At 35.5% G+C, this 23,982-nt stretch overlaps 1 protein-coding gene across 1 annotated transcript in view; it reads right to left on the bottom strand.

Moving 5' to 3' along the window:
- Positions 1–23,982, bottom strand: part of LOC142234666 (DNA-binding protein D-ETS-3-like) — a 73,005-nt gene that overhangs the window by 7,167 nt on the left and 41,856 nt on the right. The window contains exon 5 of the mRNA XM_075305836.1: positions 20,372–20,561. Within this exon, the coding sequence (XP_075161951.1) occupies positions 20,372–20,561 (190 nt within the window). The remainder of the gene's footprint in view (positions 1–20,371; positions 20,562–23,982) is intronic.

Raw genomic sequence — 23,982 nt, 5'->3', positions numbered from 1 at the left:
TTTTACTTTTAGGGCACTTTTCTTTATGTGCTTCTCCTTCCGAGTTTTAGACCCTTTGCACCATAGGATCTTTGGCGATTGTTTGCAGACAAATATAACACCCTCCCAACTAAAGAGAATGTCTATGACTTTTAATGAAAGGCAAGTCCACTATGATTTTGTGCAAATTTTTTTCAACTCTAGACTGACCAACAAAATTCTTTCTCCCTGCTTTCTACCTCCTCCTGAAATTCATCTTTAGTTATAGGCATTTGGGGGGTAATGCAATTAAAAGTGGTCATAAATCTTAAATAAATATACAGCCACACTGAATTTGGTGTGCCCTTTGTTGGTCGAAACCGTTGAAAAATGAGCATAACCTTTGAGTAAATTAGGGGGATGTTTTTATCCTCTTTCGTTTTGATTTCATTTCATTATCCCCCAAAAAAAAAAAAAAAAAAAAAAAAAATAACAAAACCAAATCAAAGACGAAACTAGGATATGCCATAAACCATGGCACAAATTAAAACTCATTTATGGCTTTGCGCTTATCAAAACGATAATTAGCGTTGGCTTATAATTATGGTTCAGACAAAAGTCAGAATAGAATATCATACCACCCTCCCATTTGAGACGGTCATTAAAACTTTGAATATTATTAAGCAGTATATTTGAATATATATATAAGCAAAAAAAAAAAAAACAAGTATGTACGGCTGTAAGTTCGGCCAGGCCGAATCTTATGTGCCCTCCACCATGGATTGTGTAGAAACTTCTACGAAAGACTGTCATCCACAAATTTCAACTCAATCGGATGAAATTTGCTCCTACAAGAGGCTACAAAACCAAATCTCGGGATCGGTTTATATGGGGGCTATAAATGATTATGGACTGATATGGACCACTTTTGGCATGGATGTTAAATATCATATACTACCACCACGTACCAAATTTCCACCAGATCGGATGAATTTTGCTTCTCCAAAAGGAACCGGAGGTCAAATCTGGCGATCGGTTTATATGGGAGCTATATATAATTATGGACTGATAGGAACCAATTCCTGCATGGTTGTTGAATACCATATACTAACATCACGTACCAAATTTCAACCGAATGGGAAGAATTTTGATCTTCCAAGGTGCTCCGGAGGTCAAATCTGGGGATCGGTTTATATGGGGCCTATATATAATTATGGACCGATATGGATCAATTTTTGCATGGGTGTTTGAGGCCATGTATTAACATCACGTACCAAATTTCAACTGAATCAGATGAATTTTGGTCTTCCAAGAGGCTCCGGAGGTCAAATCTGGTGATCGGTTTATATGGGGCCTATATATAATTATGGACCCATATGGACCAATTTTTGCATGGGTATTTGAGGCCATATATTAACATCACGTACCAAATTTCAACTGAATCAGATGAATTTTGGTCTTCCAAGAGGCTCCGGAGGTCAAATCTGGTGATCGGTTTATATGGGGGCTATATATAATTATGGACCGATATGGACCATTTTTGCATTAGAGACCATATACTAACATCATGTACCAAATTTCAGCCGGATCTGATAAAATATGTTTCTCTTAGAGGCTCTGGAAGCCAAATCGGGGGATAGGTTTATATGGCGGCTATATATAATTATGGACCTATGTGGACCAATTTTTGCATGGTTGTTAGAGACTATACACTAACACCATGTACCAAATTTCAACCGGATCGGATGAAATTTGCTTCTCTTAGAGGCCTCGCAAGCCAAATCGGGGGATCCGTTTATATGGGGGCTATATATAATTATGGACCGATGTGAACCAATTTTGGCATGGTTGTTAGAGACCATATACTAACACCATGTATCAAATTTCAGACGGATCGGATGAAATTTGCTTCTCTTAGAGGCTCCGAAAGCCAAATCGGGGAATCGGTTTATATGGGGGTTATATATAATTATGGACCGATGTGGACCAATTTTTGCATGATTGTTAGAGACTATATACTAACACCATTTATCAAATTTCAGCCGGATCTGATAAAATTTGTTTCTCTTAGAGGCTCTGCAAGCCAAATCGGGGGATCGGTTTATATGGGGGCTATACGGAAAAGTGGACCGATATGGCCCATGTGCAATACCATCCGACCTATATCAATAACAACTACTTGTGCCCAGCTTCAAGTCGATAGTTTGTTTCGTTCGGAAGTTAGCGTGATTTCAACAGACGGACGGACGGACGGACATGCTCAGATCGACTCAGAATTTCACCACGACCCAGAATATATATACTTTATGGGGTCTTAGAGCAGTATTTCGATGTGTTACAAACGGAATGATAAAGTTAATATACCCCCCCATCCTATGGTGGAGGGTATAAAAAATTTTAATCCAAAGATACAACATCCTCAAAATAATTCTTAGATATATTTGAAGCGTTTTTATCTTAAATCTTATGATTCAATATTTCAGTTAATTTAAGAATGATTTCTTTAAATCAAAACTGCGTTTCTTTACTTTACGGAAAAGTTGGCTTAGTTCAAAGACATAAGACTTTAACGGAGAGACGCAAATTTCCAAAATTTGTGTCCTAAATTTAATGCAAAAAATTTTTGAAGCAAATTTTACAAACTTTTTTTTATTTTTTTGGGAGTCACCGTGGTGCAATGGTTAGCATGCCGCCTTGCATACACAAGGTCGTGGGTTCGATTCCTGCTTCGACATTTGGTGACATTTCTGAGGGTTTCAAAGCTTCTCTAAGTGGTTTCACTGCAATGTGGAACGCTGTTCGGACTCGGCTATAAAAAGGAGGTCCCTTGTCATAGAGCTTAACACGGAATCGGGCAGCACTCAGTGATAAGAGAGAAGTTGGGAGCCACCATGGTGCAATGGTTAGCATGCCCGCCTTGCATACACAAGGTCGTGGGTTCGATTCCTGCTTCGACCGAACACCAACAAAATTTTCGGCGGTGATTATCCCACCTCAGTAATGCTGGTGACATTTCTGAGGGTTTCAAAGCTTCTGTAAGTGGTTTCACGGCAATGTGGAACGCCGTTCGGACTCGGCTATAAAAAGGAGGTCCCTTGTCATTGAGCCTAACATGGAATCGGGCAGCACTCAGTGATAAGAGAGAAGTTCACCAATGTGGTATCACAATGGACTGAATAGTCTAAGTGAGCCTGATACATCGGGCTGCCATCCAACCTACCCTACCTACCTAAAAGAGAAAAGTTCACCAATGTGGTATCACAATGGACTGAATAGTCTAAGCGAGTCTGTTACATCGGCCTGCCACCTAACCTATCCTATCCTATTTAGAATTTGTTTATTTTAAAGACATTTACCCTTAATATTGTGTAAATTGCGTATTCTAAAATTAAGGTTGCGTAATCTTTAATATAACGAAAATATATTTTTTCAGTATAGTGAAATAGAGGAATCACTTGTTTTTGAGTGTAACAAAACTATTCATGTTTAACCAAAGGTCAGTTCAAAAATCAAATTCATAATAGACAATGCAAAGTAAAAAATGTTCTCTTAATTCAAAAAAAAAAAAAAAAAAAAAAACTTTAAATCAAATATACAAAATCCTCTAAATAAGTCTTAGCTTATATTTGAAGTATTTTTATCTGAACTCTTGAGATTCAATATTTCAGTTAATTTAAAAATGATTTCTTTAATCAAAATTTACAAAATTTTCTCCTAATTTTAATAAAAAATGAATTTTAATTAATTTTTTGAAGCAAAGATTTTAAACATTCTTTTAATTAAAATTTCATTATTTTAAAGAAATTTGTCCTCTATATTGTGTAAATTACACATCTCCAAAATTTAGATTGTGTTATCTTTAATGCCACGTTAATAGTTTTTTTTTTTTTAGTGTATATAGAACAGTGTATATAGTTCTATTCAAAAAATAATATTTATTAAATTCAATTAAGGCGAAATCCTAACCTCTCTCTCCGAGGTGCAAATAAGCTAGGTGTATCGTCTACAACCGTGCATCGAGCCAAAAAACGAGCCGGACTATCGACTTACAAGAAGGAAGTGACTCCAAATCGCGATGATAAACAAAATACGACGGCCAAAGCGCGATCCCGGAGGCTGTACACGACAATGCTGACGAAGTTTGACTGCGTGGTAATGGACGACGAAACCTACTTCAAAGCCGACTACAAGCAGCTTCCGGGACAGGAGTTTTATACGACAAAAGGAAGGGGAAAGGTAGCAGATATTTTCAAGCTCATAAAACTGTCAAAGTTCGCAAAGAAATATCTGGTTTGGCAAGCCATCTGTACCTGTGGCTTGAAAAGCAGCATTTTCATAGCTTCCGGGACTGTCAACCAAGAAATTTACGTGAAAGAGTGTTTGAATAAACGTCTGCTGCCTTTCCTGAAGAAACACGGTTGTTCCGTACTGTTTTGGCCGGATTTGGCATCTTGCCATTACGGTAAAAAGACCATGGAGTGGTACGCCGCCAACAACGTGCAGGTGATTCCCAAGGACAAGAACCCTCCCAACACGCCAGAGCTCCGCCCAATTGAGAAATACTGGGCTATTGTCAAGCGGAACCTAAAGAAGACCAAAAAAAAAACTGCTAAGGACGAGCAGCAGTTCAAGGCAAACTGGCTTTCTGCGGCGAAGAAGGTGGACAAGGTGGCTGTACAAAATCTGATGGCAGGTGTCAAGCGTGAGGCAATTCGAATTTGGAAAAGCGAAAGCCTAACTGAATATTTTTCCTGAATTTTATACTAATTGAACTATAAAAATAAATTTAATTTGATTTTTTTAAATAAACGATTTCACCGATTTTCCCTTGACCAAATTTTGACCGTATCACCCTTTAATATTCGACTTTAACCCTTTATCATTTCTATGTTTTATTCATATTTATATTTCTCTGTTGACAAAAACTTCAATAATTTCTTATTGTCCTTGACCCCAGATCATAATCTCCAATAACTACAGTTCAATGTAATCCAAGACAGTAATGATAAGTCCTTTCGATAGCCTTTAGCTATCGTACAGATTTGTAAACATTTCATTCTCTTGTCCAGTGTATTTGATATCTTATGCATATTTACTCTAAACTAAGATATTGACCCAATCAATCATTGACAGAAATTCGTAAATAAAAACCCTTTTTTCTCTTCAAATTTAATCCCAATGCAAATCAAAACAACAAACAAACGATGAACTACTGATGATGGGTCGTTCAATAGAATTCCTACATTCATCCATCCATCCATTCAATCATGTACTGAAGGCAATCAGTGAGTATGGAAAAGACTTTAAATGGTGTACAATTGGCATTTATCGAAATTGAAGAGAGAAAGAAAGCCCTCAAAATGTGACGAAAAAAAAAAAACGCAGCAGCCAATCTTCATCAAAGGAAAGCTACACAAAACACCAAAAAGGATTAAAACAGAGGCATTTATGTGACACATACAAGTGTCCATCATCATCAACACCCAAGAAGAGCAACACACATATGTCTCTTTTTTTCTTGTACATAAATGTGGTGAGATATGTGTGATGTTTACCAATACCAAAGAAATGCCAAAAGCAACAAGGATAATAAAAACAAATGAAGCATTAAAGGACTTACGATGGTGTTAATGGCACAGACAATGAAGATGGTGATGACAGTGACAATTGGGCATAGCAATGTTTACGGTTGTGTTAGCCTCTTCAAAAAAAGAGCAACTCTTTCCTTTTATGTGGATTCAATAAAAGCTTTTCGGCCCCATCACCATTGTCATCTTCAACATCATCACGAAATAATTTCATTTCTTTATTTTTTTCTCTTTGATCCTTTATCCTTGAGTGAACTACATTAAGCTTGTAATTTTACAAGTGTTGTGAAAATGTTTACCCACTGCTAATGTTTCGGCAAAAATGAAACGAGGACATCAAAATCGGGTGAATTGGTTCTTTTGAATTTTCTTAACATTCTGTTTTCGTCATAGCACCAATTTACACGCTTGATTGGGAGTTTTGTATTCTGCTGCTGAGATGTTTTTCTATATTTCACCCAAGGATAAATGCAAATATGAGGAGATACAAGGATAAAGCCTTGTTATCTCTTGTATGATGTTGTTGGTTTTTTTTTTTTTTTGAATTTGGCTTATTTGTATATTGACAATGATGTTGTCAATTTGAGAGATGTTTGTATTTTGTATTTTTCGCTTTCTGCTAGAATTTCTCAAGACGAGTGGAAATGACAGATGTTAAAGGAATATAAGTGCTAATACGTGAGAAGAATTTACAAAGGCAAGAAAAGGGGTTACATGCGAGGAGAAAGTAAAACCGAAGATATGGGGAATAAATGATGTTGTCTTCATACCCCCAGCAAAAAAAGAGCTTCCAAAAAAGTAGTTTGGATCCCCAATCTGTGATCCGGAAGTAGTGCAAACTTGGATCATCTCCAATGAATTTTACATGTGCCCTGGAAGTTAATTTGAATGGAGAAATTTAAAAAGCGAAAAAAACAAATTTTTTTCAACCAATTTCATTTTTTTTTTAATCCATATGTTTTATTACACAATTATTTTCCTATTATCTAATTTTTACAATTTGAAAAACTTTTTCGTCCGACCAGGGGTTGAACCTGGGTTTGCTGGCACCATAACAGAACGCCTTAGCACACTCAGCCACAAGCGCCATTGAACATAAAGCGTCGAAAGGTCAATTCAAATGTTTGTGATATGATCGTAATACGCACCAAGGAATAACATTCTAATTGCTTCTCGATATGTTCATTATTAGTATGAACGAAAAAATAAGAAACGCAGGTTCAAATCTCACCAGCGGCAATTTTTTATCAAATATTTTTCTAAAAAATTATTTTTTATGCCAAGCATCGTTTTTATTTTTTATTTTCGGCATATATTTTCGTATAAATATATTTTTTCCATTAAAAATCAACAAAAAAATTAAAAATTCTCGTAATTTGCAAAACCTTCTCAAAAGAACTTCCATGGAAGCGAAAAAGTCAAACGGGACAGGTTCAAATCCCAGCGGGGATAACATTTTTTTTTTTTTAATTATTTTTTTACTTTTTTATTAATTTTCTATTTTTTTAGTTTTTTTATTAGTTTTCTATTTTTTGTAAAATTTAATTGTCCAAAATTTGCACTTAAAATAGCCTGATTGCGTTTTTTGTAATACTTGTCCACAAGGACTGCATCGGAAGTAGAACAAAATCATTGGGGGATCCCAAGATGCGCTTTAGAAGAAATGTTTGTGCACTTGTCTAAAAGGACTGCATCGGAAGTAGAAAAAAATCATTGGGGGATCCCACTATGCGCTTTAGAAGAAATGTTTGTGGACTTGTCCAAAAGAACTGCATCGGAAGTTGAAAAAACTCGATGGGGGATTCTGGGATGGGCTTTACAAGAAATGTTTGTGGAACAACTTCCAATTTTTTTTGCTGGGCCCTCAATAGTAATACAACCAAAATTTCTCCAGCCAATGTTTCTTTACTTCCAGAAAATTAGTCCATTTTAGTTTATTTAGTATTAGTATATCCTCAACCATAAGATAGAGGTATATTAACTTTGCCATTCCGTTTGTAACACATCGAAGAATTGCTCTAAGACCCCATAAAGTATATATTCTGGGTCGTGGTGAAATTCTGAGTCGATCTGAGCATGTCCGTCCGTCCGTCTGTCACGCTAACTTCCGAACGAAACAAGTTATCGACTTGAAACTTGGCACAAGTAGTTGAAATTGGTCCATATCGCTCCATAATTATATATAGCCCCCATATAAACCGATCCCCAGATTTGACCTCCGGAGCCTTTTGGAAGGGCAAATATCGTCCGATTCGGTTAAAATTTTCTAACTACCATGCAAAAATTGGTCCATATCGGTCCATAATTATATATAGCGCCCATATAAATCGATCCCCCGATTTGGCTTTCGGAGCCTCTTGGAGGAGCAAAATTTCATCCGATTCGGTTGAAATTTTCTATGTTGCGTAAGTATATGATCTCTAACAACCATACAAAAATTTATCCATATCGGTCCATAAATATATATAGCCCCCATATAAACCAATCCCCAGATTAGACCTCTGGAGCCTCTTGGAGGAGCAAATTTCGTCCTATTCGGTTAAAATTTTGTACATGATATAAGTATATGATCTCTATCAACCGTGCAAAAATTGGTTCATATCGGTTTATAATTATATATAGCTCCATATAAACCGATCCCCAGATTTAACCTTGGGAGCCTTTTGGAAGGACAAATTTCTTAGAGGCGCAAATTTCATCCGATTCGGCTGAAATTTGGTACGTTGTGTTTTTAATCTGCCTTTTTTTACCGTATGGATAAACTTCCAATTTAGAAGACGATGTTAACGAGTTTTAAGATACCTTTCCATCGGCAAGTATTACTATGTTATAACCCAAGTAATTCGATTGTGGATGACAGTCTTTAATAGAAGTTTCTACGCAATCCATGGTGGAGGCACATAAGATTCGGCGGACCATAGAATATGGAAGTTGTATGCACACACAGAAAAAAATTTCAGAAAAAATTTTCCAATTAAAATCTTGATTGAGTTTTAAAAAATATTCAATTAAAAATTTAATTGAGTCAACAAATTTTTAATTGAAACAAAATACAATCATAAAAATTAAGAGTATCAATTAATTTTTTAATTGACTTAAAATTTTTTAATTGACTTAATACTATCATTTCTGTGATTGAAGACATTTCAATTAAAAAAATTAATTGGATCAATTAATTTCGTGATTGAATCAGAAAAAAATTGTGTGCAAGGAACGCATACAGTCAAGCATTTCTATGTATAGATTGTGATGGTACACTAGCTTAAAAAAATGCAACAATTTTTTATGAAAGAGAAATACGAATTAAAAACAAAATTTATATGTTTCTTCTTCGTTGATTTTTTTTTTAAATTAGATCTAAATAAACCCAAGTACAATTGTGTGCCTATTTAAACGAAAAACTTTCCTTGAAATCAACAGTTCAAGTGAGAACCAAGTTTACCTACTACAGAAAATTTTCTTTGCATAATTTCAGGCGTCACAATTGTCCGCTTGATAACACTATAGTTTGAAGTGGAAAAATTGCTCAAAATTATAATATTGGCCACACTAGATCCTACAACACCGGCAAAATCCGCCCTCGTTGCAGTCGGGTCTACGGCCCGGGGCGGACACAGGACTGCAAACCCCCATTTGGAGTATGCTTATTTCCCGAAAAACTCGAAAATACCAACTCCAAAGGGCTACAACAACAACACCGACAAAATCGCGGCTTCAAAGGGATTCGGGATAAAAAAAATAAAAATATATTCCACTAGAAAAAAATTAATTAAAAAGTGACATGGCATACAAATACGAGTATTTGGCCAAAAAAAAGTGACACAAAAGGAACAACGCTTAAAAAAGTGGCAAATTTGAGAGAGTTACTTACATTCGTTTCGATTTTAGAAGAAACCTTTCAACAGTGTGGGAGCCATCGTGGTGCTATGGTTAGCATATCCGATTTCCAAAAAGTTTTTCATTGGTGTTTTATTCCCTCTCAGTAATGCTAGCGACATGTTTGAGAGTCTCAAAGCATCTCTAAGTGATTTCACTGCAATGTGAAACGTCGCTCGGACTCGGCTCTAAAAATTAGGTCCCTTTTAATTGTAATATGAAATCCGACAGCAGCCAGTGATAAGAGAGAAGTTCACCACTGTGGTACTTCACATTTCTCAACCCGGCAATTCCAGAGGACTTTAAAAAAGTGATCCTCAAATTTTTCCAACCCGCAGACCTAACAATGGCATTGCATTAAATAGTAGACAGCATATAGCGAAAAAAAATTGAGCACTTAAAGATACCCTAAAATGTCACCAGAGAATCTCGTAAAAATTTCTTTAAGGGAAATACAATTAAGTGTTTATGTACAATAACCCTACGTTTTTATTTCGCTATGAAAAAAATAACATATATTTAAAAACTTTCGAAAGTGCCTATCTCTCTCTCACTGTAGTCCATTGGCCTGTGTCAATGGTAATTAGCAATAATTTGTTGCTGTAAATGGTGACGATGCTGTGCTGTTGCATCAGCTATTATTGTCGCCAACGTTGTCCATCGTCGACAATGAAACAATACAAAACTTTTTTTTATCGAAATTAAACTCATTTTTTTTGCTTTTCTGATGGCTTTTTGTAAAAATAAAAATACAATAATTGTTCACCATGAATGTGATGTCAAATGAAATTCGGGCCAATTTCAGGGAACATCATTATTATGCAGTTGCATTGCCAATTGCCAGTCGTCATTCAAAAACTATGCAAGTAGGGACCAAATAAGATGGTGACAAAAAAAACAATGTTGCAAGACTATCAAACAAGAAAGGTTGCATAGCTCGGGAAAAACTGAAGTCCAGGAGGCCTTTCAAAATCATTTAACATGTAAGAGCAAGTTTTCCAAATATGAAATATTTTACTATTTTTATGTTAGCCTGATATCAACGCAGGCTGGTTTTTCGTCCAAATCAATTACTTTACATATTATTACAATTTTAATGCGAGCTAATTGGACACGAAAATTAAGGAATTGGTAATATTGAGCTATTGAAAAGGAAATTCCAGATACCCACCTTTCAGTGTCGACCAATCGACATTTCCATAGTCTCTAGTGAGATCTGGCTGGGTGAGATGATTCAATTTGGGTCTTATAACAGGCGTTATTGGAGCTTTTGAAGGTCGAAATCGCGGTAAAACGGCCCCATATGAAGAAGAAAAAGTGTTGTTCCTCCAAGACAACGCACCGTGCCACAAGTTAATTGGGCTTCGAATTGCTTCCCCACCCACCGTATTCACCAAATCTGGCCCCCAGCAACTTTTTCTTGTTCTCAGACCTCAAAAGGATGCTCGCAGGGAAAAAAAATTTGCGAGGTGATCGCCGAAACTGAGGCCTATTTTGAGGCAAAACCGAAGTAGTCCTACCAAAATGGTATCAAAAAATTGGAAGGTCGTTATAATCGTTGTATCGCTCTTACGGCGAACTATGTTGAATAATAAAACCGAATTTTGACAAAAAAATGTGTTTTTCCTTGTTAGACCGGGGACTTATCAGCCAACCTGTTATGTTAATTTTCCTATGAAAATTACATACGAGAATTATTTCTCCCAAGTTGAATTTTAACCACCACTTTGCAGAATTTAGAATTTTTTTGCAATGTGGTGCCACTTTCTATACCCACCACCATAGAATGGTGAGGGGGGTATAATTAGTTTGTCACTCCGTTTCTAACACATCGAAATATCGATTTCCGACTGTACGAGTATAAAGTATATATTCTTGATCAGGGAGAAATTCTAAGACGATATAACCATGTCCGTCTGCTGTCTGTTGTAATCACGCTACAGCCTTCAATAATGGTGCTATCGCCCTGAAATGTGGCAGAGATTCGTTTTTTGTTTGCTGGCAGGTCAAATTCGTAGATGGGCTATATCGATCCAGGTTTTGATATAGTCCCCATATGAACCGACCTGCCGATTTTGGGTCTTGAGCTGATAGAAGCCGTAGCTTTTTATCCGATTTGACTGAAATTCTATCGAATTTAATTTTTATCTGTCCATATAGATCGATTTCACTTCTTGAGGGTATCCGCCTATTGACTTATCATGAAACTTGCTTTAAACTGAAAGTAAAATTTCCAGATTTTACTTCCCGTAATCATTTAAATAATGGCGGTAAAAATTTACAGATTTTACATTTCAAATCAAGGCGTTATTTAATAATTTTCTTGCACACTCAAACAAAGTTGGTTCTTATGAATCCAGAATCTGATCTGGTCTTCATAGGTAGAGTCTTTAAGTTTTTCTTCGGGAAGCGTACTAACTAAGCTAATGTGCTTGGGATAATTGCTGTCATCAAATCCCCCTTAAATTCTATATATTATCAAGTAACCCGCTACCACGAAGAGTTTTCAACGGAAAATATTATATTTGATTCATGGTTGTGGTTATTTAAGATTCGGCCCGGCTGAACTTACTGCTGTATATACTTGATTATATTAAAAACAAACTAGAAGGAAGTAGGGCCATTTAACATGAAAACAAAAACAAGTATATACGGCCGTAAGTTCGGCCAGGCCGAAGCTTATGTACCCTCCACCATGGATTGCGTAGAAACTTCTACTGAAGCCGATGGCAAGGTATCTTAAAACTTCCTAACACCGTAATATATACCACATAGTCCATACGTGATATATATTAAACTAAAAAAGGCCGATTAAATACGTATATAATTAAGTTTAAAGTTTCTATAGAAATAAAATTTTGACAAAATAAAATTTTGACAACATTTTCTATAGAAGTAAAATTTTGTCAAAATTTTCTATAGAAATAAAATTTGGAAAAAATTTTCTATAGAAATAAAATTTTGGCAAAATTTTCTATAGAAATAAAATTTGGAAAAAAATTTCTGTAGAAATAACATTTTGACAATGTTTTCTATAAAAATAAAAATAAAATTTTTGTAGTTTGTTTTTGGCTTGAGTGGCAACCATGATTATGAACCGATATGGACCAATTTTTGTGTGATTGGGGATTGGCTATATATAACTATAGACCGATATGGACCAATTTTGGCATGGTTATTAGCGGCCTTATACTAACAGCACGTTGCAAATTTCAACCGGATCGGATGAATTTTGCTCCTCCAAGTGGCTCCGGAGATCAAATCTGGGGAAAGGTTTATATGGGGGCTATATATAATTATGGACCCATATAGACCAATTCTTTCGTGTTTGTTAGAGACCACATTCTAACACCATGTTCCAAATTTCAACCGGATCGGATAAATTTTACTCCTCCAAGAGGCTCCGGAGGACAAATCTGGGGATCGCTTTATATGGGGGCTATATATAATTATGGACCGTTATGGACCAATTCTTGCGTGGTTGTTAGAGACCATATACTAACACCACGTACCAAGTTTCAACCGGATCGGATGAATTTTGCTTCTCCAAGAGGCTCCGGAGGACAAATCTGGGGATCGATTTATATGGGGGCTATATATAATTATGGACCGATATGGACCAATTCTTGCGTGGTTGTTAGAGACCATATACTAACATCACGTACCAAATTTCAACCGGATCGGATGAATTTTGCTCTTCTAAGAGGCTCCGGAGGACAAATCTGGATATCGATTTATATGGGGGCTATATATAATTATGGACCGATATGGACCAATTCTTGCGTGGTTGTTAGAGACCATATACTAACACCACGTACCAAGTTTCAACCGGATCGGATGAAGTTTGCTCCTCCAAGAGGCTCCGGAGGACAAATCTGGGGATCGATTTATATTGGGGCTATATATAATTATGGACCGATATGGACCAATTCTTCGGGGTTGTTAGAGACCACATTCTAACAACATGTTCCAAATTTCAACCGGATCAGATTAATTTTACTCCTCCAAGAGGCTCCGGAGGACAAATCTGGGGATTGATTTATATTGGGGCTATATATAATTATGGACCGATATGGACCAATTCTTGCGTGGTTGTTAGAGACCATATATTAACACCACGTACCAAATTTCAACCGGATCGGATGAATTTTGCTCCTCTAAGAGGCTCCGGAGGTCAAATCTTTGGATCGGCTTATATGGGGGCTATATATAATTATTGACCGATGTAGACCTATTTTTGCATGGTTGTTAGAGACCATATACTAACACCATGTGCCAAATTTCAGCCGGATCGGATGCAATTTGCTTCTCTTAGAGCAATCGCAAGCCAAATTTGGGGGTCCGTTTATATGGGGGCTATACGTAAAAGTGGACCGATATGAACCAATTTTTGCATGGTTTTTAGAGACCATATACTTACACCATGTACCAAATTTCAACCGGATCGGATGAAATTTGCTTCTCTTAGAGCAATCGCAAGCCAAATTTGGGGGTCCGTTTATATGGGGGCTGTACGTAATAGTGGACCGATGTGGGCCATTTGCAATACCATCCGACCTACATCAATAACAACTACTTGTGCCAAGTTTCAAGTCGATAGCTTGTTTCGTTCGGAAGTTAGCGTGATTTCAACAGACGGACGGACGGACATGCTCAGATCGACTCAGAGTTTCGCCACGACCCAGAATATATATATATACTTTATGGGGTCTTAGATCAATATTTCGATGTGTTACAAACGGAAGGACAAAGTTAATATACCCCCATCCTATGGTGGAGGGTATAAAATAGCTTTACAGTTGAAATCTTAATTTGAATTTGGAAATATATTAAAAAAAAAACTTTTTTTTTTTCAATCAATTCATTCATTAATGAAATCAAGAATAAAAATAAAAATTTTTGATTGGATCAATTAATTATTTTAATTTTTGTCGGTTATCGATATTATAATTTTCATAATAGAAGCGACAAAATATTTGCTCTGACTTGGAATAGTAACATTTCGTGTCAGCTAACTTATGTTAACAACTACTGGCAAATCATTTTTGATGCCTTCTTTCTCGTGGCCCCAATGAGTTCATGCCTACTTTTTTCCATGATTACTACAGCTAGACTCTGCGAATGAATTGAATTGCATTCAGTCATTCATTCATTTGGACCGGAAGTGACCGCCAACAACTGAAACAATTTACTCATTCACGTACACCAAATCTTTCATCTCTGATTGTTCGATGATGTCGATGAGTTTTGTGTTTGTATTTTTTCACTCCTTGCCATTGGTATTGTTTCATCGAACAACACCAGGAGTACAAAAACGTTGACAAAAGAAAGTGGCGTTGTTGCTGCTGATGCAGCAGGGCAATTTTTGATTAAGTGAAATATTGAATTTTATGGAATTTAATAAAATACAATAAGAAAGCATTTTTGTTTTTTTTTTATTTATTCTACAAAATGCTTTAATACCATTTAAATATTAATTGGAAATGATGTGAACTCTGAACTCAATGGGACATAAATTGCACATTAAATGCTCGACAATGTTTAGGCAATGAAATCCAAAATCCATAAACAAACCCATGACCTGTAACCCTATATGGCTCAGTCATTCTATATTCGCTACCATTCCCTGTAACAAACGGGCGCAAACAGTTGTCATTTATGGTCACATTATTATTATTTAGTTTGTTTTGGGCAAATTTCATTAGATTTCCAATTTTATTGCAATGTGTAATCACAGCAGTGGGCTTAATTTGATTTTTATACAAACAGACATGAATGGAAACCACCACGTTTCATGGCTAGGGCTAGGGCTCGGCAACAGACAGAGACACAGCCATTTCAATCATTCATTCCAGGCTAAGGTATATAACATATAGACATAAATCCCAAACACGTAGTAAAAGAAAACATAGATTTATTATCATTAAGACAGTCAAGGATATTCTCAACTAAACTCCCTTTGCCCAACCAAGACACATGAGAAGGTTGGCAAAATTTGATTTTTCCATCTCTCCATCCTTCCTCCCACTGACCTTTGATGAAATCGCTTAGATTCTGTTTCTTAAAGTTACAAGCAATCAGGCTATTTTATTTTATTGATAAACGTTTGATTTTTTTGGGTAATTTTCTATGATTTTTTGTAGCAAAAATATTAGGGCATTTTCTCGTCCTTTATTTTTTGCTTTTTTGAGATAATAATCAATCAGTGGAACATCCACAATAAATTCATTCAATTGCATTGACCATGTGTTAGTATTTTTATCGATTTTCGTTTTTTGTTTGTTGCTCTATTATTTCATTTGACCTCCTGGTCTAATGAATTGTCTTACAAAGGGGGCGTTTAGGAGGGTTTGTTTGTGAGAAAAGGAAGGCGAAACTTTTCTAAGGATGCACTTGTTATGCCAATCACAAATATGCCGCAGTTTCTTTAGATGACTAATATGCGAACTAATGGCTAATGAATTATTCCTTGTGGTATACTAATTGTTATTGTTCTCGTTGTTCTTCTATTTTTTTTGGGGAGGATGTAATGTAAGTTATCAACCCTTATAGTTGATGTTATTATTTGAAATTTAATGATGAGCCATGGCCAATCGAATTATTCAAAAATATTTGTTTCATATTACGAAATTTCTTTAGACACTCAAACACTCAAAAAACTTGGAACCAAAAATGTTGACCTATCCTTAAGGATTTTGGTATTGATTACCAGCCAAAGATGTGGCTCCTTTAAAATAACTAAATTTTTTAGGGTCCTATGTAGCTGTAAATCTAAATAAATCAATAAAATCAAAATTAATATATAGATCTCATTCATGGAATATTTATTATCTTTTTACGATATATTCATAGCTTCACGTAGAAACAAATTCCAGAATAACAATCCAAATTATAACAGATACTTCAAAGTAAAAATGGGGTTTTTAATTTCGAAAAAAACGAAATTTGTATCTGTCGTTTGGATATTCCATATTTAAAGCGTTTTTATTTGAAATCTAAATCTAAAGCACGTTTTCCTTTAAATTAAATATTTTTTTTCTTTACTTTAAGGAAAATTTGCCTTAATTGTAAGACATAACAGGTTGGCTGATAAGTCCCCGGTCTAACAAAGAAAAACACATTTTTTGTGAAAATTCGTTTTTATTATTCAACATAGTTCCCTTCAAGAGCGATGCAACGATTATAACGACCTTCAAATTTTTTGATATCATTTTGGTAGAACTCCTTCCGTTTTGCCTCAAAATGGCCTCAGTTTTGGCGATCACCTCTTCATTGTAGCCAAATTTTTTCCCTGCGAGCATCCTTTTGAGGTCTGAGAACAAGAAAAAGTCCCTGGGCGCCAGATCTGGTGAATACGGTGGGTGGGGAAGCAATTCGAAGCCCAATTCATGAATTTTTGCCATCGTTCTCAATAACTTGTGGTACGGTGCGTGGTCTTGGTGGAACAACACTTTTTTCTTCTTCATATGGGACCGTTTTGCCGATATTTCAACCTTCGAACGCTCCAATAACGCCATATAATAGTCACTGTTGATGGTTTTCCATCTCAAGATAATCGTGATTGCTTTATATATTTCTGGAAAACCCCAAATGGATATTGCTAAAGTCCTCCAGCATTTAAATGTGAATAAATCTTTGTATCGCGTCCAAAAAGTGTACGATAACAATACCCGAAACGATCCGAAAAGTGAAGACCAGTTTTGATCAAAATGCAAAACTTGTTCGTGAGCTGAACATATCGCGAGGACGGATGAAAAATGAGCTTGGACCAAAGCCATTGAAGTTGCAAAAAGTGCAATAACTCAACAATGCACAAAAAGTGTTAAGATGGCAAGAGCCACCTTCGCTTGTACGAAAGTGGCCAGTTAGCGAATTTGGTTTCTTCCGATGAGAAGCAATTCCAATTTGAGCACTTTTTTACCACACCAAATGATTGGATTCAATTGCCAAAGAGATTAGCTAAAAATGTATACCTTCGATGTCCAATATTATCGGGAAAATGTACTAAACACCCCAGCGAAAAATATTGGAAGTTCTTCAAAAGGCACAACTTTTAAAGCACTTCCAAAAATGTCCTATTAATTCAATTGTTTATAACTCGCCTTTTTTATATTTTAATAAGCAATTTGATTTTTGTTTGTTGTTGTTGTTATTTTTAAATGTTTAGAAACAGGATAAGAATTAGTAACACGGTACAAATTATTAAACTTTTATCGAATAAAAAATGCTAAATTCATTCTGGAAAAAAATGCGAATTTATGAAAATATATAGGAGGTCAAACGTTTCAGACAAGCGAATGCATTAAAAATCATAAAAAAAAATTATATATATTATTTATTTGGCACAATATCACACATTTTTGTAATTCACAAGCAAAACACTGATTTGGGATCACACCTTAAGAAGTGATGCAAATTCAGTACAACGGCTGTTGAAATAATGGACATCTGTCCTATGACAATTCCATGTTAAATTCATCGCTTCTGCCGGATCCAAAAAGAACATTTTCAGTACGTTTTTGGGCGATACTTTTTTTGCTGAGATAGTATGGAAACCCTGGGCAGACAAACATTTCGGAAGCAACAGGACACCTCCAACCTCAATATATTTGCACCTGCGACATTTTGGACAGTACACATAGAGAAAAAATATGATCACCCCAAACATGTTTTAAGAGCAAAATATCATTTTTGAACGGTGTGCAGGAACATTTTTGTCTAAAATTTCGTTCCGCAACAAAGTATTTTTATACCCTAAACCACATAGTGGTCAGGGTATAATAAGTTTGATCTGCCAAAAAATGTGCCTACCAGAAGTATTGATTTTAGACCCCATAAAATATATACCGATCGACTCAGAATCACCTGCTGAGTCGATCTAGCGCTTGGTGTCAGTCCGTCTATCCATGTATTTGTTGTTCACAGGATTCCGGTCGCAATTATTAAACGATTTTGATGAAATTTGGTACAGGGAGTTTTTTGGTCACAAGGACAAACGCTATTGAATTTGGAAGAAATCGGATCAAATTTAGATATAGCTCCCATATATATGTATCGCCCGATTTCGACAAATGGGGTCACGTTGTGCATTTTTTCAAACGGATCGTCACCAAATTTGGCAAAAGGTAATCTTTTTCATCGTCCTTCAAGTCTGCAAAATCTCATCCAAATCGGTTCAGATTTAGATATAGCTCTTATACATATGTATCGCCCGATTTTCCCAATTTTGACCACAAAACCCTTATTTATCAACCGATCTTACTCAAAGTTGGCTAAATGTAATCTTCTATAGCACTAACTATATGTGCACAAAAATCATGGAAATCGGTTCAGATTTAGCTATAGCTCCCATATATATCTACCGCCCGATTTTTCTAAATTTTGCTATAAAACCCTTTATCAACCGATAGTAGTCAAAGTTGGCCAAATGTAATCTTCTATAGCACTAACTGTATGTGCAAAATTTCATAGAAATCGGTTCAGATTGAGATATAGCTCCCATATATATATGTATTAAATTTTCCCAAATTTGATTTTCCCAACTTTGGCCATAGAACCCTTATATATTAACCGATCTTACTCAAAGTTGGCTAGATCCAGTCCTATATAGTACTAGCAGTATGTGCAAAATTGAATCGAAATCGGTTCAGATGTAGATATAGATATATATGTATCGCCCGATTTTGAAAAATTTGCCGCTAACAACCTTATGTTTGACCATAGAGGCCTCATTTCTTAACTGATCTTACTCAAATTGTGCATCGCTCGATTTTCCCAAATTGTGCCATAACACTTTTATTTATTAACCAATGTTACCTAAATTTCAAATTTTGATGTACTAGCCGATCGTATTTATACGTCCTTGTAGGTCTTACATAAAAATATTGCTCAATTTTTACAAATTTGGATGTATTACTCACACTGATTGAGCGATTTGCTCTTTTTTAATAATGGGCTCAATATTAGTGGCATACTAACCCCGTAGGTGCAATATCAACTACAGCCAGTGTTGCTAGAAGTAGGGGAAATTCCCTATATGAACGTTTTTTCTAATATTTAGGACGTAGGGCCCAATGTAGATACATTTTCACTCAACACAATTTGTAATAATTTTTACATTTTGGTGGCTCTAGAGGAGGAAATTAGAAGCCGGCAAGGCTTGATTTTTAACAATGTGTGGTAACGACAGTTACCACTCGTGCCAAAAAAAAAATCTAACAAAATTTGAAGATTATCACAAATTACCACAAATCTACCAAACAAATATTTCTATAGAAATTTTTGTTAAAACTTTATTGCTGTAGAAAATTTTGTCAACATTTTATTTCTACAGAATTTATTTAAAAAATTTCTGTCAATAGAAAAATTTCTCAAAAAAATTGTTTATAGAAACTTTTTCCAAAATGTTATTTCTATAGAGATTTAACAAAAAAAAAAATACTATTTTTGGTAGAATTCTACCAACTGTGACAACCGTGGTGGTAATACAAATTTATTTTCTAGGTTATATACGTTGCATTTTCATGTTTTAAGATAATAAAGTACTTGGAACCATTTTTGTTTTGTAAAAATTGTTTAAATTTAACGAAAAATATTGTAGGGAAAATTGTTTGGGAATTTATGGGAAATTAAGGAACTTTGTTTGTCCTTATAGGGTAAACCGAACAACACTGACTATGAGCTACAGTCAGATTAAGACAAAGCACCCATAAACATGTACCCCTTAATTTTCTTAAATATGCAACTGCGGTTTATCTCCCAGACCTATATCAATGTTACCCCATAAATGCTTATGATTACTAATTCAGTAAGGGTGGTTTAGGGTATGATATAGGCGGCCCCGCCCGACTTTCAATTTTACTTACTTGTTTCCTTTAATATAGCTTCCTATTAACAGATCTCTCAATTCGTTTTATTGATAACTTTTAAGAAACATCAATTGAACTTACCTCAAAGCACGACTTAATTTATCATAATTCATATTTGGTTTTGATTTCCTTTCTCCCCAACGACGTGCAACCTCATCGGGATCGGTCAATTTGAATTCACCATTTGTACCTTCCCATGTTATACAACCGGCATTGCCGGAATCCGAGAGTAGTTCTAATAAAAACTGCCATAGTTGAATTTGACCAGAACCTGAAAAAAAAGTAAAAGTAAAGATTTTAAATAATAATTAAGTAAATAATACAAAAAAAATCATATAAAAATTAAGACATATTTTGGACTCCATCCCTGTAAAATTTTTTTTTTTCGAGAAATCTCTTTAACCTAAAACATAGGCACTAGTGTCTGCCTTTATAATAATTCTAGAAATCACATTCTCCTTGCGAATAGACAGCGTAGAGACATTCCATTGGTAATGATCTTTAATTGCTTAGTTATAACCCTCCTCACACACGCAAAAAAATAATTCTTTCCTCCCAAACGAAATTTTAGACAAACAAAGTTCGTTTCTCATTTGCTTTTCGTTGAAAGGAAGTGTATTTGGAAGAAAAGTATATACTTTTTGTGATAAACGTTTATTCTTTTCCAGGATGTAACAACAATTTCATAAAGACTAACTCAAAACAATTTTTTTTCTGGCTAATTGCATTTTCCCTCCCATCTTTCTCACTTCCAGGGTTTTTTTTAGTTCTTAGCACCTTTTTCTGTACTACAAACAATGTAGAAGAAATTATACAATTTTATAAATTTTTAAAATTTTTTTTACCTTTCGCCTGGACGGAGAATCGAACCGCGGACCATGCAATTTGTAAGCCAACACACTATCCACTGAGCTATGTAGCCGTTATTGTCATCAATAGATAATTACCCATATAAGTTATATTTATATAGCATAGCTTGCGGCGCCCACGAGCCGATTAAACAAAGTTTATTTCACAGAAAAATACATTTAGTTGGGCACCATGGAGCAGTGGTTGCTACGTCTGACTTGCATGCCAAGGGTCGTGGGTTCGATCCCTGCTTCGACCAAAGTTTTTTTTTTGTTTTTACATATATTCCAGATATGTTCGGAAGATTCCGAAAAAATGTTCAACATTACATTGTAGTATATTAAATTTTGAACTGTAAAATGTGTCTTATTAAAGACCTAAAGTCAGAAAAGAACAGTGTTTAATATAAACGAAATGGACTGTGTTGTTGATTCAAAAATAACTTTTTTTATTAAAAAAATTAAGATTTTGTAACAAACAATTTTTTTTTTGTGATAAAAGTGTATTCTTTTCGAAGCAATTCAAAAAACTCTAACAAAAGAAAAACGTTTTCGGTACACGTTTTCCAAACGTTTTTTTTTTCTTTGCGTGCAAATAGGCCATATGTTAAAAAGACAATATTTTGTCAGCAAGTGTCATGATTTTTCCCCAGAGACCACCTGTGGTTAGATTTACGTTCTTTTTCATTTAGATTTACACAAATCGAAAGTTGCTGCCAAGGACCAATATAGACCATCGTCATAGTCAGTGGATGTATCTTTTAGGGGAGAGAAAAAAAAAACAAAAATCCAAACAAAAAAATCTGACTATGTAAAATAAATCCTTTTTATGGCCTTTAAGAAATTAAAGACAACCGCAAATAATTCTCAACAACTTGATGAGGCCATTATTCGATTCGTTACGCACTTCATTTCAATCACTGATGAACATCATAAATCGCTTAATCATTTGGTAATTAGGTATTGTGCTATCTTTTTTAGGGTGAGGGGTGAAATGTGATGATTTGAAAAGCAGTCCTTTTATCGAATATCCTTAAAAATGCATTTAAGGGTTGTTTTTGTTTGTTCAGACCTTCGGTTACAAAACAGAGTAAAGTGAATAGACAGCCACATTCAAACACACACACACAAAGAGAACAAAAGGGGTGTTAGATACCATTCACACTTGTTGGTGAGAATGTGTGTGTGTATATGGGAGAGACAATCTTGAATGAAATGTTGTAAAGATGTTCATATACAGGAATGAATGATTCCCTGAAAATAGGGATTTCGAAATGGATTTTAGGAAATAAAAAAAAGTATATACGACCGTGAGTTCGGCCAGGCCGAATCTTATGTACACTCCACCATGGATTGCGTAGAAACTTCTACGAAAGACTGTCATCCACAATCGAATTAATTGGGTTGTGGTATTTTAAAACTTCTTAACATCGTTTTCTAAATTGTGAGTTAGTCCATACGTGGTATATATTAGACCAAAAAGGTATGTATAGGTAAGTCTACAAATAATTACGAATCGATATGGACTTTTGCACGGTACGTAGAGAGCGAGAATTGAAATATGGGGGTACAATTATGAACTTGATATAGACCAATTTTTGTGTGATTGGGGATTGAGGGCTATATATAACTATAGACCCATATGGACCTAGTTAGACATGGTTGTTAACGGCCATATACTAGAACAATGTACCAAATTTCAACTGACTCGGATGAAATTTGCTCCTCCAAGTGGCTCCAAAACCAAATCTCGGGATCGGTTTATATGGTGCTATATATGGACTGATATCGACCACTTTTGGCATGGTTGTTAAATATCATGTACTAACATCACGTACCAAATTTCAACCGAATCGGATGAATTTTGCTCTTCCACGAGGCTCCGGAGGTCAAATCTGGGGATCGGTTTATATGGGGGCTATATATAATTATGGACCGATGGGGACCAATTTTTGCATGGTTGTTAGAGACCATATACTAACACCATGTACCAAATTCCAGCCGGATCGGATGAAATTTGCTTCTCTTAGAGGCTCCGCAAGCCAAATCTGTGGATCGATTTATATGGGGGCTATATATAATTATGGACCGTTGTGGACCAATATTTGCATGGTTGTTAGAGACCATATACCAACACCATGTATCAAATTTCAGCCGGATCGGATGAAATTTGCTTCTCTTAGAGGATCGGCAAGCCAAATTTGGGGGTCCATTTATATAGGGGCTATACGTAAAAATGGACCGATATGACCCATTTGCAATACCATCCGACCCACATCAATAACAACTACTTGTGCCAAGTTTCAAGTCGATAGCTTGTTTAGTTCGGTAGTTAGCGTGATTTCAACAGACGGACGGACGGACGGACATGCTCAGATCGACTCAGAATTTCACCAGGACCCAGTATATATATATACTTTATGGGGTCTTAGAGCAATATTTCGATGTGTTACAAACGGAATGACAAAGTTAATATACCCCCATCCTATGGTGGATGGTATAAAAAAGAAGAATCTTAAGCTAATACAAATGAGCTAATGAGCTTGGCTTAAAGCCATTGAAGTTTCAAAAAGTGAAAGTGGCATTTTGGAGATTAAGATTGGCACTAACCAACAAAACAGTCTCTATAATCTCAAGACGTCGCTTTGGGCCAGGGAATACGCCAAAATCCCGCAGAACTACTTTCCATGACGCTTAATAAATAATAATATCAAAATAAATGCTATTTTGATATTCTGAGAATTTCCAAATTCATGAAATGCCATCCCTACCAGCAAATCTATCTATGAAAATCAAATGAATGTAAATGACTGAATTGTGTTAATTGCAAATCATCATCAACAA

The sequence above is a fragment of the Haematobia irritans genome, chromosome 4, assembly GCF_050003625.1.
Source record: "Haematobia irritans isolate KBUSLIRL chromosome 4, ASM5000362v1, whole genome shotgun sequence".
In the NCBI taxonomy this organism is placed as follows: domain Eukaryota; kingdom Metazoa; phylum Arthropoda; class Insecta; order Diptera; family Muscidae; genus Haematobia; species Haematobia irritans.
This window is presented reverse-complemented; position numbering and strand designations above follow the sequence as displayed.